Source organism: Coregonus lavaretus, assembly GCF_964263955.1.
Source record: "Coregonus lavaretus genome assembly, chromosome: 7".
Taxonomy (NCBI): Eukaryota; Metazoa; Chordata; class Actinopteri; order Salmoniformes; family Salmonidae; genus Coregonus; species Coregonus lavaretus.
Window position 1 is genome coordinate 27,627,583 of NC_139994.1, and position 15,153 is coordinate 27,642,735.

The following is a 15,153-nucleotide window of genomic DNA, read 5'->3' on the forward strand; positions in this document are numbered from 1 at the left end:
GACTCTGGAGAGGCGAAGGTCGAGAGCCATGCGTCCTCCGAAACACGACCCTGCCAAGCTGTACTGCTTCTTGACACACTGCTCGCTTAACCCGGAAGCCAGCCACACCAATGTGTCGGAGGAAACACCGTACAGCTGGTGACCGAAGTCAGTTTGCACGAGCCCGGCCCGCCACAAGGAGTCGCTAGAGCGCAATGGGATAAGGAAATCCCGGCCGGCCAAACCCTCCCCTAACCCGGAAGACGCTGGGCCAATTGTGCGCCGCCTCCTGGGTCTCCTGGTCACGGCCGACTGTGACACAGCCTGGGATCGAACCCGGGGCTGTAGTGACGCCACAAGCACTGCGATGCAGTGCCTTAGACTGCTGCACCACTTGGGAGGCCCCCATCGAACACCTATGGGATGAATTGGAACGCCGACTGCGAGCCAGGCCTAATCGCCTTACATCAGTGCCGGACCTCACTAATGCTCTTGTGGCTGAAAGGAAGCAGGTCCCCGCAGCAATGTTCCATCATCTAGTGGAAAGCCTTCCCAGAAGAGTGGAGGCTGTTATCTTCCCAGAAGAGTGGAGGCTGTTATAGCATCAAAGGGGGGACCAACTCCATATTAATGCCCATGATTTTGGAATTAAATGTTCGACGAGCATGTGTCCACATACTATTGGTCATGTAGTGTATCTGTTGACTGTGGGAACTGTTACCTCACCTGAACTCCAAAAGTCGCCAAAGTGGGGTGCGTACAAGAGACCACATGCATACACTCTTAGAAAAAAGGGTTCCAAAGGGGTTCTTCGGCTGTCCCCATAGGAGAACCCTTTTTGGTTCCAGGTGGAACTTTTTTTTTTTAGGAACGCAGTTGGCGTCTCAAACAGTGGAGGCTGCTGGCCGGAACGGAGTAAATGGAATGGCATCAACCCGCGAGCAACCCGCGAGCAACTGCAGCCCATCATGATGAGTTCAGATTTTTTGTGGCCCCCACCCCCATCAAAGTTGCCCATCCCTGATATAATTGATATATTTTCTATGATTTGACCACTCATTATGAGAACCTAAGTAGGCTAATGTAAGTCTGTAATAGGCTTGCCTTTAAATGTCCACTTTTATTGAACACAAAAGTCAACAATGAGTTGATAAATGAGACCTGCTGGCTTCCTATCCACTTGGTAGCTGATGACTCATCACCTAAAATGAATACAATTTGCTTCAAATATTCCCATGGCCTCACAGACCAGCTCATGGCTTATATACCGGTAGACATAATCATAATTTTAAAAAATACTTTAACTTTTGATGGTGGCAGTAGACTTCTTGAATAGTTATTTTGGGGTTGAAAAAGAATAGAGAGAAATATCCAAGGAAAGTTTAATTGACAGATGGTTTATTGACTTGTGAATCACCAAAAGACACAGTCCAGCATGAGGTCCCCAGCTACCCTAAATAAAATCAGTGTCTTCAACAGAGGGCATAACAATTATGAATAATTTTGAAAATGGTATGTGTAGTGAGAATATTTGTGCCAGCATGATTCATACCCCTATCCAAAGATTCAATATCCTGTGTAGATTTAATAGTAATGTTTGTTCGTAAGGTGGCCATATGTCCACTCACTGTTTCATAACTACGACAACTTGAGTGTTACTGTTTTCACAACTCAGTTTTCACTGATCATAAAAAGTGGGCAACTCGTTGCCCAGGATGCATTTCTCCTCTGCACCCTTTTCATCAATAGTGACAAGGTAGGCCACACCTCCACTGGAACCATCTCGACTCATGGCCAATGAAAGTGCTGAGAGAGAGGAGAGGTGAAGAAAGAGAGCGAGAGCATATTATTGACAAATGACACATCTTAATTGCTTCTAATTCATGCTGTTTAGGTCATACCTGTACATCAACACATGTCTTTTATTTTAAAAGTACACTTTTGGTCACTCACTGTTGACAACAAACTGTTGGCAGTCCTCTTTGCTCATGGCCTTCCGGTACTCTGCATCAACAAACCCATAGACATAGGAGCTTCCGGAGCCGCCTACCGCAAAAGGTTGTCTGGACAACAGGCCATTCAGGGTCACGTACACCTGGGAGGGGTCAGTGAGAGGGGAATACTTGAACACAGCAACCTAGCAAAGGTCAAATATTATGCAGACTAGTGAACAACTGTGAGTTTGAGGCAACTGAGTTTGATTCTGTAATTGTACTCATGGTACATTTTGTTGAGCATACACTCAAAACAATTACAAAAATGTTCAATTTGAAATGACCTCTTCTGAGATTCAGGGATCAGTTAAAATGTTCCAAATGCAAGAACATTTACTGAAAGGGACACAAAAATAAATTAATACAGACGGAACTAGTGTTTATAGATGTGGCATTTCTATGTAATGACTGACCTGCCCCCCTCCTCTCTTGTCCCACCCGGCAACAATGAGATGTGCTGACAGCTCTTCTTTGTACTTGTACGAGATGTTTTTCACCAGAGAGGCAGCTGAACGAACTTGAGGATCCTCTCCAACCTCAATGCTGAGTTAAAGAGGTCACAAGTCACATAAGCCACAGCTCAATAGCAGAATTATTGAACTGCATCTATATAAGCAAACCCCCATGAGAACATGTGAAAATGCACAGTGTAGGCCTATAAACCTTTTCCATACATTTAACTCAACCAAATGTGTTACACATAGCACTAGAACTATTGCCGACCACAATAAATAGCCATGCAGTGGGTAATACCTGTGCACATCTAGCTGGTAGTTGACCATCTCAGCGATGGTCTGGGCGTCTGCAGCCGAGCCTGACAGGGCGCAGTAGATCTTGTCATGGAGGAGAGAGAGCTTGTTCATCACCCGGTTCACCACAGTCTCCCTATGAGGGATGGAGGGAAGGATGGAAGAGGGAGGATGGGTGGCGGGAGAACGGAGGGTTGAGGGAGGACCATAACGTTTGTAATGTTCATAGTAAATGATTGTCTCTCTAAGACTTGGAACAGCAACTTACCCAGCAGACACTCGAGAGTCAGAGCCCAGCACCACCCCTCCATCAAACTCAATTGCAATGATGGTGGTCTGAAAGCAAAGCACAGACACAATTTTGATTTAGTGCTTTCCAAACTGCCTTGAGGGCATCATTAAATAACTCATTTGGATGACTCAACACAGTTAAGTTCACTTTGACACTGACCATTTGGAAATGGCAATATATTTGGTTTATACATTTTACAATGACAACACTTCTATAGGCTAATATCAATTCCAGCTCCAAACATGTCATCAAATTATACTCACCCCAGTTTTTACTTCTTCTGATAGCCACCCAGGCCCTGATGGTTCTTCTAACATATTGAAGTACTTTAGTTTAGCGCACGATAGATAATAAGTAGCTGGTCACGTTGATACCTGTGCAGTGCGCACGGTGTGTGAGAAGCCTATTGATTCAACGCGAAATGAAAATAAAAATCAAACATGCAATTTAACACCAAACGACGCCTCATTTAGGAAATACGCGAACGATTACTATTCAACTCTACTGTTGTATTAAGAATCAACTCTTGAATATATTTGAGAAAGGAGCCGTCATCCCTTTCTGTCTAGTCCACCATTTTCTGGAATAAACTGAAAATGAAAGTTACATTGTCAGTCACGGACCGGCCGGTGATATAATTTCACAAAACGTACATGTTTAGTTTTTGTTTTGGCACTGTACTCCAACAATTTTGATTTGAAATGATACAAACTACGAGTTTAAAGTGCAGACTGTCAGCTGTCATTTGAGGGTGTTTTCATCCATATCGGCTACACCGTTTAGAAATTACAACACTTTTTGTACATAGTCCCCCATTTTAGGGGACCAGAAGTATTGGGACAAATTCACTTATGTGTATTAAAGTAGTAAAAAGTGAAGTATTTGGTCCCATATTTATAGGATGCAATGACTACATCAAGCATGTGACTCTATAAATGTGTTGGATGCATTTGCTGTTTGTTTTGTGTGTTTCAGATTATTTTTGCCCAATAGAAATGAATGGTAAATAACGTATTGTGTCATTTTGGAGTCACTTTTACTGTAAATAATAATAGAATATGTTTGTAAACATTCTACATTAATGTAGATGCTACCATGATTACGGATAATCCTGAATGAATCATGAATAATGATGAGTGAGAAAGTGCTAACCACCCCTGTTATTGTAATGGTGAGGGGTTAGCATGTCTTGGGGGTATGCTATTTGTGCATCTGTAACTTTCTCACTCATCATATAAGAGTTTTAAGTTGTACCAATATGTACTAATTGTAATGATTTGTATGTTGCTGTCATGTAAATACAGTGCCTTCGGAAAGTATTCAGACCCCTTGATTTTTTCCACATTTTGGTAGGTTACAGCCTTATTCTAAAATTGATTAAATTGTTTTTTTTCCCCTCAACAATCTACACACAATACCCCATAATGACAAAGCAAAAACAGGACGTTAGAAATGTTTGCTAATTTATTAAAAATAAAAAACTGAAATATTACATAAGTATTCAGACCCTTTACTTTGTTGAAGCACCTTTGGCAGTGATTACAGCCTCAAGTCTTTTTATTTAACTAGGCAAGTCAGTTAAGAACAAATTCTTATTTACAATGACGGCCTACCCAGGCCAAACCCGGACAACCCTGGGCCAATTGTGCGCCACCCTATGGAACTCCCAATCACGGCTGGATTGTGATACAGCCTGGAATCGAACCGGAGTGACGCCTCTAGCACTGAGATGCAGTGCATTAGACCGCTGCGCCACTCGGACGTCTTCTTGGGTATGACGCTACAAGCTTGGCACACCTGTATTTGGGGAGTTTCTCCCATTCTTCTCTGCAGATCCTCTCAAGCTCAGTCAGGTTGGATAGCTGCACAGCTATTTTCAGGTCTCTCCAGAGATGTTCGATCGGGTTCAAGTCCGGGCTCTGGCTGGGCCACTCAAGGACATTCAGAGACTTGTCCCGAAGACACGCCTGTGTTGTCTTAGCTGTGTGCTTAGGGTCGTTGTCCTGTTGGAAGGTGAACCTTTGCCCCAGTCTGAGGTCCTGAGCGCTCTGGAGCAGGTTTTCATCAAGGATCTCTCTGTACTTTGCTCCGTTCATCTTTCCCTCGATTCTGACTAGTCTCCCCAGTCCCTGCCGCTGAAAAACATCCCCACAGCATGATGCTGCCACCACGCTTCACCATATGGATGGTGCCAGGTTTCCTCCAGAAGTGACGCTTGGCATTCAGGCCAAAGAGTTACATCTTGGTTTCATCAGACCAGAGAATCTTGTTTCTCATGGTCTGAGAGTCTTTAAGTGCCTTTTGGCAAACTCCAAGCGGGCTGTCATGTGCCTTTTACTGAGGAGTGGCTTCCGTCTGGCCACTCTACCATAAAGGCCTCATTGGTGGAGTGCTGCAGAGATGTTTGTCCTTCTGGAAGGTTCTCCCATCTCCACAGAGGAACTCTAGAGCTCTGTCAGAGTGACCATCAGGTTCTTGGTCACCTCCCTGACCAAGGCCCTTCTCCCCCGATTGATCAGTTTGGCCAGTTGGCCAGCTCTAGGAAGAGTCTTGGTGGTTACAAACTTCTTCCATTTAAGAATGATGGAGGCCACTGTGTTCTTGGGGACCTTCAATGCTGAATAAATGTTTTGGTACCCTCGACACAATCCTGTTTCGGCGCTCTATGGACAATTCCTTCGACCTCATGGCTTGGTTTTTGCTCTGACATGCACTGTCAACTGTGGGACCTTATATAGAGAGGTGTGTGCCTTTCCAAATAATTTCCAATCAATTGACTTTACCACAGGTGGACTCCAATCAAGCTGTAGAAACATCTCAAGGATGATCAATGGAAACAGGATGCACCTGAGCTCAATTTCAAGTCTCATGGCAAAGAGTCTGAATACTTATGTAAATGTGGTAAAAAAACAACAACATTTGCTAACATTTCTAAAAACCTGTTTTCGCTTTGTCATTATCGGGTCTTGCGTATAGATTGCTGAGGATTTTTATTTATTCAATCAATTTTAGAATAAGGCTGTAACATAACAAAATGTGGAAAAGTCAAGGTGTCTGAATACTTTCTGAAGGTTGAAATACACAGACAGTTATGCATTAGTTACAGTGAGGGAAAAAAGTATTTGATCCCCTGCTGATTTTGTACGTTTGCCCACTGACAAAGACATGATCAGTCTATAATTTTAATGGTAGGTTTATTTGAACAGTGAGAGACAGAATAACAACAAAAAAATCCAGGAAAACGCATTTCAAAAATGTTAGAAATTGATTTGCAGTTTAATGAGGGAAATAAGTATTTGACCCCTCTGCAAAACATGACTTAGTACTTGGTGGCAAAACCCTTGTTGGCAATCACAGAGGTCAGACGTTTCTTGTAGTTGGCCACCAGGTTTGCATACATCTCAGGAGGGATTTTGTTCCACTCCTCTTTGCAGATCTTTTCCAAGTCATTAAGGTTTCGAGGCTGATGTTTGGCAACTCGAACCTTCAGCTCCCTCCACAGATTTTCTATGGGATTAAGGTCTGGAGACTGGCTAGGCCACTTCAGGACCTTAATGTGCTACTTCTTGAGCCACTCCTTTGCTGCCTTGGCCGTGTGTTTTGGGTCATTGTCATGCTGGAATACCCATCCACTACCCATTTATAATGCCCTGGCTGAGGGTAGGAGGTTCTCACCCAAGATTTGACTGTACATGGCCCCGTCCATCGTCCCTTTGATGCGGTGAAGTCCTGTCCCCTTAGCAGAAAAACACCCCCAAAGCATAATGTTTCCACCTCCATGTTTGACGGTCGGGATGGTGTTCTTGGGGTCGTAGGCAGCATTCCTCCTCCTCTAAACACGGCGAATTGAGTTGATGCCAAAGAGCTCGATTTTGGTCTCATCTGACCACAACACTTTCACCCAGTTCTCCTCTGAATCATTCAGATGTTCATTGGCAAACTTCAGATGGCCCTGTATATTTGCTTTCTTGAGCAGGGGGACCTTGCGGGCGCTGCAGGATTTCAGTTCTTCACGGAGTAGTGTGTTACCAATTGTTTTCTTGGTGACTATGGTCCCAGCTGCCTTGAGATCATTGACAAGATTTTCCCGTGTAGTTCTGGGCTGATTCCTCACCGTTCTCATGATCATTGCAACTCCACGAGGTGAGATCTTGCATGGAGCCCCAGGCCGAGGGAGATTTAGTTATTTTGTGTTTCTTCCATTTGCAAATAATCGCACCAACTGTTGTCACCTTCTCACCAAGCTGCTTGGCGATGGTCTTGTAGCCCATTCCAGCCTTGTGTAGGTCTACAATCTTGTCACTGACATCATTGGAGATCTCTTTGGTCTTGGCCATGGTGGAGAGTTTGGAATCTGATTGATTGATTGCTTCTGTGGACAGGTGTCTTTTATACAGGTAACAAACTGAGATTAGGAGCACTCCCTTTAAGAGTGTGCTCCTAATCTCAGCTCGTTACCTGTATAAAATAAACCTGGGAGCCAGAAATCTTTCTGATTGAGAGGGGGTCAAATACTTATTTCCCTCATTAAAATGCAAATCAATTTATAACATTTTTGACATGCGTTTTTCTGGATTGTTTTGTTGTTATTCTGTCTCTCACTGTTCAAATAAACCTACCATTAAAATTATAGACTGATCATGTCTTTGTCAGTGGGCAAACGTACAAAATCAGCAGGGGATCAAATACTTTTTTCCCTCACTGTATAACAGGCTTATAATATTTACTAATTATCTATTGCTAATGATGCATCATATTAAATAGGGCGTATTCCCTCAGAAATAGCCTACTCAATTATAGTGGGAACTGTCAGATTGACATATTTATAATCAAACACACTTACACGCAGTGCAAACATATTTTTTACTTCGATTTTACTGATTCCACCCAGAAGTCATTAGGTAAACAAAATATAAAGCACATAAACTAAATGAACACGAAGTAGATTATGAAACACATAGCCAGAAGAAAGAAGAGTCTTGGCAATCATTAGTATTTATTTCTATCCGCAGTCCCAAAACTGATGTGAATAGTTAGGCCTATGAACACCAAGTTATGCATGTACAGTGGGGAAAAAAAGTATTTAGTCAGCCACCAATTGTAAAAGTTCTCTCACTTAAAAAGAAGAGAGAGGCCTGTAGTTTTCATCATAGGTACACGTCAACTATGACAGACAAAATGAGGAAAAAAAATCCAGAAAATCACATTGTAGGATTTTTTATGAATTTATTTGCAAATTATGGTGGAAAATAAGTATTTGGTCAATAACAAAAGTTTCTCAATACTTTGTTATATACCCTTTGTTGGCAATGACACAGGTCAAACGTTTTCTGTAAGTCTTCACAAGGTTTTCACACACTGTTGCTGTTATTTTGGCCCATTCCTCCATGCAGATCTCCTCTAGAGCAGTGATGTTTTGGGGCTGTCGCTGGGCAACACAGACTTTCAACTCCCTCCAAAGATTTTCTATGGGGTTGAGATCTGGAGACTGGCTAGGCCACTCCAGGACCTTGAAATGCTTCTTACGAAGCCACTCCTTCGTTGTCCGGGCGGTGTGTTTGGGATCATTGTCATGCTGAAAGACCCAGCCACGTTTCATCTTCAATGCCCTTGCTGATGGAAGGAGGTTTTCACTCAAAATCTCACGATACATGGCCCCATTCATTCTTTCCTTTACACGGATCAGTCGTCCTGGTCCCTTTGCAGAAAAACAGCCCCAAAGCATGATGTTTCGACCCCCATGCTTCACAGTAGGTATGGTGTTCTTTGGATGCAACTCAGCATTCTTTGTCCTCCAAACACGACGATTTGAGTTTTTACCAAAAAGTTCTATTTTGGTTTCATCTGACCATATGACATTCTCCCAATCCTCTTCTGGATCATCCAAATGCACTCTAGCAAACTTCAGATGGGCCTGGACATGTACTGGCTTAAGCAGGGGGACACGTCTTGCACTGCAGGATTTGAGTCCCTGGCGGCGTAGTGTGTTACTGATGGTAGGCTTTGTTACTTTGGTCCCAGCTCTCTGCAGGTCATTCACTAGGTCCCCCCGTGTGGTTCTGGGATTTTTGCTCACCGTTCTTGTGATCATTTTGACCCCACGGGGTGAGATCTTGCGTGGAGACCCAGATCGAGGGAGATTATCAGTGGTCTTGTATGTCTTCCATTTCCTAATAATTGCTCCCACAGTTGATTTCTTCAAACCAAGCTGCTTACCTATTGCAGATTCAGTCTTCCCAGCCTGGTGCAGGTCTACAATTTTGTTTCTGGTGTCCTTTGACAGCTCTTTGGTCTTGGCCATAGTGGAGTTTGGAGTGTGACTGTTTGAGGTTGTGGACAGGTGTCTTTTATACTGATAACAAGTTCAAACAGGTGCCATTAATAGGTAACGAGTGGAGGACAGAGGAGCCTCTTAAAGAAGAAGTTACAGGTCTGTGAGAGCCAGAAATCTTGCTTGTTTGTAGGTGACCAAATACTTATTTTCCACCATAATTTGCAAATAAATTCATTAAAAATCCTGCAATGTGATTTTCTGGAGAAAAACATTTCTAAATTTGTCTGTCATAGTTGACGTGTACCTATGATGAAAATTACAGGCCTCTCTCATCTTTTTAAGTGGGAGAACTTGCACAATTGGTGGCTGACTAAATACTTTTTTTCCCCACTGTATGAACAACAGTGAATGAGTGAGCGAAGGTTCCATATTCATCTCACAGAGTGTCACTGATTGGTTGACTGTAGTGTCACTCTACTCATCGTGGAATTTGGGCAGCTTGTCTCCAGGGATGACCACATGCTCCACCCCCTCCTCGGTGATCACTACCAGGTGTGCAACGCCTCCGCTGACATTGTCTCTGCCCATAGCTAGGGCAAGAGCTAGGTGGGGGGAAGAGGAGGAAAAGAAGGGGGAGGAAAGAGAGGAAAATAGATCAGATGGCAGGTAGAGATGGGTATGAGACCATAACGTTCCACGTTTTCGGGAAACAGCTCTCTTGTGTTCCAGTGCCAACAATCCCATAGCAAACCCATCCTATAATCACTCTCCTGTCCCACTGGAAGATATTTTCAATAAAATAAAATAAAATGTCTTATCTGACGTCTTTTATCCTATATGAAAACAGTGCCATCTGGATAAAACAATGAAGCCTATGAGATTCTACAGGACAAATCTACTTTTACCATTTGTAGCAAACTGCAGGCACTCCTCTTTGCTCATGTCAGGTTTGTATTTGGCGTCGGCGTAACCGTAGATGTACGTGCTCCCTGATCCTCCGATGGTGAACGGCTGACTGAGTAACATACCGCCCAGGGCCACCGTGTAAACCTAGAGGTGAGATAACGGTTAGAAATCGTGTGTGTGTGTTATATTCTATTGTGTTCTATTCTATATGTCTGTTTAACTGTTTGTTATGCCCCAGGGCTTCACCTGTGGCCCTTTCTTCCTGTCCCAGCCTGCAGTGATGAAGCCGGCCTGCAGCTCTTCCTTGTTGTTGTAGCACAGCTCCTTCAAAATGGACGCTGCTGCCTTCACCAGAGGAGGGGACTCCATCTGAATACTTACCACACAGGACAGACACAGTGAAGACATGGTTGTATCACAGATTGTTTTGATGTCTACTGTAGTTCAAGAGGCAGTAGCCTAGTGGTTAAGGGCTTTGGGCCAGTAACTGAGAAGTTGCTGGTTTGAATCCCCGAGCCGACTAGGTGAAAGAATCTGCCCTTCAGCAAGGCACTTGCTCCTGTAAGTTTTTCTGGATAAGAGCGCCTGCTAAATGACGTAAATGTAAGCTGCACATTACTACTAAGAACACATCTAAAATGGAGGTCTCACTATTGCTGATAATAATACAAGCTTCATCAGTTTGATATCAACAATCATGGGCTATGTTGAACCAGCCAGGGACAGAGACAGGGAAAGGGTGGTCTATACCTGTGGAAGGAGATCTGGAATTTAGCAGCCTTGGTGACGACCTGAGCGTCTGCCAGGGAGCCGGCGATGCAGCAGAATATCCTGTCATGAACCTGGATCAGCTTGTTGATGGTCTTAGAGGACACATAGTACCTGTGAGTGGAGTCGAGATCGAGACACATTAGATAGAGACTCCTGGAGACACATTAGATAGAGACTCCTGGAGACACATTAGATAGAGACTCCTGGAGACACATTAGATAGAGATCCTGGTGACACGTTCCAATGTATATATTGCTATATATTGCTTTAAGTGATGGCTGATTTATTTAATATGTTGTGTGTCACAGACTTGTATTTGATCATAAAGACACGTCTAGAGGAAAGGAGGGGCAATATGATTAACTTGGTTCCAGGTGTTAATAGGTGTTGGAGATACTCCTTACCCTCCGATGGACGCCCTGGAATCTGAGCCAATGATAACCCCTCCATTGAACGTCACCGCCAAGATGGTGGTCTGTAGGAGATAGAAAACCATTAATAAATGTATAATCAGTTAGATGGGGAGAGCATACAATTACTATATAAGATATAATGATATATTTGAATGATAATATATTTGTGACAAGGTCAGTGTTGCATGTTTACAGTCAATGGATAGGCTGTGGTTGGGATTTAGGCAGGCTAAGCTGATCCTAGATCAGTGCTAAAGTGTAGGGTAATTTCTTGAGTTGCAGATGAATGACTCGAAAACGAAAGTAAATTCAGCACTTTGTTCGTCGGAAAATATTAAATAAGGCTATTATTATCAAGTTAAATGTATAAACGTTTTCCCTGAAGTTCAGCTTTAGGTTACTGAGATGAATTAACGACAAAATCAACAAGGCAACCTAGAATTAAAATCCTCAGTGTAAATTCTGGTTCGTTCGTCCCAAAATGTACTGTTATCGCAGCTTCAATTTAGGAAAATGTATAACAATATCAGGTACAAAATATGAAAAACAATTAACTTACGCCTGTGCTAACTCCTTTGATTTGAGAGTCCATAAAGTGTCTATCCAGTATTGCCCGAACACGGATGAAAAATACGGATAAAACTGCGTCCTTCAGTCACATTTGGTCACATCAGGTCAAGAAAACAGCGACCTCTTGAGGGACTTGAAATGCGCGATTGTAGGGTAGTCCAAATCTTACCAGGGAGTGCAAAATAACCCGCTTCAGGTATGGCGCTATCAAATGTTCTCGAAACACCTGCATCGGGATTTAATTTTGAGAACGTCTCCAGGTATGATTTCCCTTTTACCTTTAAGGAGAATAATGTTTCGTTTTTTTTGTTGGTAAACAGTAAACTTCGTAAAATGTATCTCGTCTCATATCAAGCCTAAATCAAAAGTGAAAGTAATGTATCTTGTATAATCGTGTAAAAAACAACAACTAAAAAGACCCGCAAGTCTAAATCATTTAAAACGTTGCATTTGATTATTTCTGCATTTTCTTTTAATGAAAGTTACACTTCTATGTGTTAATCAGCTAATTGCAATTGTATTGATCTGATCATCATTAGATAGGGCTTTTCTTTGTAAGATTTTGTGGTACACTGTATTGGTATTTTGTTACAGTGTGTGTGATTCGTCTATATATATGTTATCAAATAGAAATGTTGCACTGGACGGTCTGCTTGAGGGAGGACATACCAAGGCACCTAAGCCTATGAAGACAGGTACCACCATAGCTGGAGTAGTGTGCAAGGTGAGAGTGATGTCCACTGATAATGGGCAGGCATCTCTAATAAGTGGAAGATTCCATATAGTGGGACAATTTCAGTTAATTTTACATAGTAACATATTATCATGATTCTTGCCTGTCTTCATGCGACTTAAAAAAAGACAATAATGATGGACAAAGTGTATTGAAATGAATTGTGTATACTGATAGTAAAATGGAGTGTTCTTTGGGTCCTTGTATGTGCAGGATGGAGTGGTTCTGGGAGCAGACACGCGGGCCACCTCCGGTGAAGTGGTGGCTGACAAGATGTGTGCCAAGATCCACTACATCTCCCCCAATATGTAGTGAGTAGGCCTACACCTCTTTAAGGGATAGTCCATGTGTGACTTATGTGGAGAAGGGAATTGATTGTCATGCGTGGAAGAGAGAAGTGAAAAAATGTAGTCTGTCACTTTGATTTGAGATATCCATGCCCACACATCCATTGTTCTCCTGACCTCTCTCTCCTGTCTACTCCCTCTCTCAGCTGCTGTGGTGCAGGAACTGCAGCGGATACAGAGAAGACCACCGACCTGCTCTCCTCCAACCTCACCATCTTTTCTATGACCAGCGGCAGGAACCCACGTGTCGTGATGGCAGTAAACATACTACAGGATATGCTATTCAGGTGTGTGTGTGTGTGTGTGTGTGTGTCTTTACCACTCTCCATTACAGCAGTGGTTCCCAACTCCGGTTCTCGTGTAACCCCAACAGTACACTTTTTTGTTGAAACTCCAGACAAACACACCTCATTCAACTTGTCAAGGGGTTGATGATTAGTAGAATCAGGTGTGTTTGTCCGGAGCCACAACAGAAATGTGTACTGTTGGGGGTACTCAAGAAACGGAGTTGGGAACCACTGCATTAGAGCATTACATATTTCACTTCATTCAAGCATTTAAGGGGCAATTTGCAGTTCAAAAAATATAAAAGCGGGTACCCAGCCACTGATTTGGTAAACAGCTGGGGGATGGGGCTGGAGAAATGTTACCACTCTCAAATTCATCGACAGAGCTATGGATGCAAGAACTGACCATCCGAGAGGTCAAAATTATATATGTTTTTTACCATGGCCCTTTAAACATTACATTCTGTTGAAATAACTCACCTCATCCACCACTATAGCCGCTCCAATGTAACCGCCTTTCATGTCAGATAGGTTTGTTTGTTCATAATGTATCTCATATGTGTATCTTTAGGTACAAGGGCCAGATAGGGGCCAGTCTAATCCTAGGAGGGGTGGACTGCACCGGCAATCACCTCTACACAGTGGGGCCCTATGGGAGCATAGACAATGTGCCATACCTTGCAATGGGTGAGGGACTGCTACTGTGTCAAGCATACATAAGCATACACCCATATACTGTTATTGTGTGGGCCATTATTAGTTGATTAATTGACTAGCCATCATGAATAATCTATAAATAATGACATTTAGTTGATTCCTATTTGTGTTTTGTGTAGGGTCTGGTGACTTGGCTGCTCTGGGGATTCTGGAGGATAGGTTCAAACCTAATATGGAGGTTAGTGACTTTTCCTTAGGCAGGCTAGGGGTTGTCATACATTTAGTTCATATGCCATCACATCGATATACTTCAAGTCTCAAGAGTTAAGTCATTGGACTCCCCATAAAGAAGGCATCAGATTTGTCTACATTAAGCTGGATGTATTGTAGACCTACCTCCCCCATCCCAGTCCCTTCACTCACTCCCCATCACTATGTCCTTCTAGTTGGAGGAGGCTAAGGAGTTGGTCCGGGATGCCATCCACTCTGGCATCATGAGTGACCTGGGCTCAGGCAACAACATAGATATCTGTGTCATCACTAAACAGGGGGTGGACTACATCAGGCCGTACCAGGAGTCAGAGTACAAAGACAAGAGGTAAATGTAAATGTAAATGGTGTCACCATCCTCAGCTGCTTCAACTATTATTCTAGACAGCATATTTGCCAAAACGATATTGTTTGACAGAACAGTATCTTCTCTTCTCTCTCTCTCTCTCTCTCTCTCTCTTTCATTTTCTCTCTCTTCTCTCTTTCTCTCGCTCAGGCAGAGAAGATACAAGTATCGCCCAGGTACAACGTCTATTTTGACAGAGAAAATAGTCCCTCTGGAGCTGGAGGTAGTGCAGGAGACAGTCCAGCGGATGCATACCGCCTGAACCTGACCGCTCAGAAACGACAAAGATACAGTCACACAGAGGCTTATCACAATACTCAGACATAAAATCAGTGAATACAATACACCTAATAATGACAAGACGTGACTACTAGGTGACACTACAATGCAAAGCCGTAAAAAAACATTGTCACATAAAGATCTTAGTTCAATGAACTGTAGTTAGCAATACATTTTAAACAGGTTTAGTAGGTCTAGGCTATAGCTGTGTCTATATGCAGTGGGTGAAATATTGGAAAGTGATTGATTGAATAAAAAGTCTACATTCTTTTTCATGAACGCGTGT

At 42.9% G+C, this 15,153-nt stretch overlaps 3 protein-coding genes across 4 annotated transcripts; 1 reads left to right on the forward strand and 2 right to left on the reverse strand.

The window, feature by feature from the left end:
- Positions 1–1,355: 1,355 nt before the first annotated feature.
- LOC311131927 (proteasome subunit beta type-9-like) lies at positions 1,356–3,837 on the reverse strand. Its single transcript, XM_084165036.1, has 6 exons — positions 3,278–3,837; positions 2,991–3,058; positions 2,727–2,858; positions 2,387–2,516; positions 1,933–2,074; positions 1,356–1,785 (listed from the first exon to the last, which is right to left on the reverse strand). The coding sequence occupies exons 1-6, from the start codon at positions 3,329–3,331 to the stop codon at positions 1,658–1,660; spliced, it is 654 nt and encodes a 217-aa protein (XP_084021162.1). The 5' UTR covers positions 3,332–3,837; the 3' UTR covers positions 1,356–1,657.
- A 4,027-nt stretch (positions 3,838–7,864) lies between these two features.
- On the reverse strand, positions 7,865–12,073 carry LOC311132204 (proteasome subunit beta type-6-B like protein). Of its 2 annotated transcripts, XR_014613498.1 has the most exons (7): positions 11,938–12,073; positions 11,370–11,440; positions 10,945–11,076; positions 10,441–10,570; positions 10,194–10,338; positions 9,640–9,890; positions 7,865–8,149 (listed from the first exon to the last, which is right to left on the reverse strand). XR_014613498.1 is itself a non-coding variant. In XM_084165429.1 (6 exons), exons 1-6 carry the CDS (start codon positions 11,968–11,970, stop codon positions 9,763–9,765), a joined length of 639 nt encoding a protein of 212 aa, XP_084021555.1. In that variant the 5' UTR covers positions 11,971–12,073; the 3' UTR covers positions 7,865–9,762. The 2 variants fall into 2 exon arrangements, 1 of the variants encoding a protein (XP_084021555.1); XM_084165429.1 differs by having other exon boundaries at positions 7,865–9,890.
- Position 12,074: 1 nt separating this feature from the next.
- On the forward strand, positions 12,075–15,146 carry LOC311132205 (proteasome subunit beta type-7-like). Its single transcript, XM_084165430.1, has 8 exons — positions 12,075–12,208; positions 12,579–12,672; positions 12,895–12,992; positions 13,175–13,315; positions 13,887–14,002; positions 14,152–14,210; positions 14,419–14,570; positions 14,739–15,146. Exons 1-8 carry the CDS (start codon positions 12,147–12,149, stop codon positions 14,848–14,850), a joined length of 834 nt encoding a protein of 277 aa, XP_084021556.1. The 5' UTR covers positions 12,075–12,146; the 3' UTR covers positions 14,851–15,146.
- Positions 15,147–15,153: the final 7 nt, after the last annotated feature.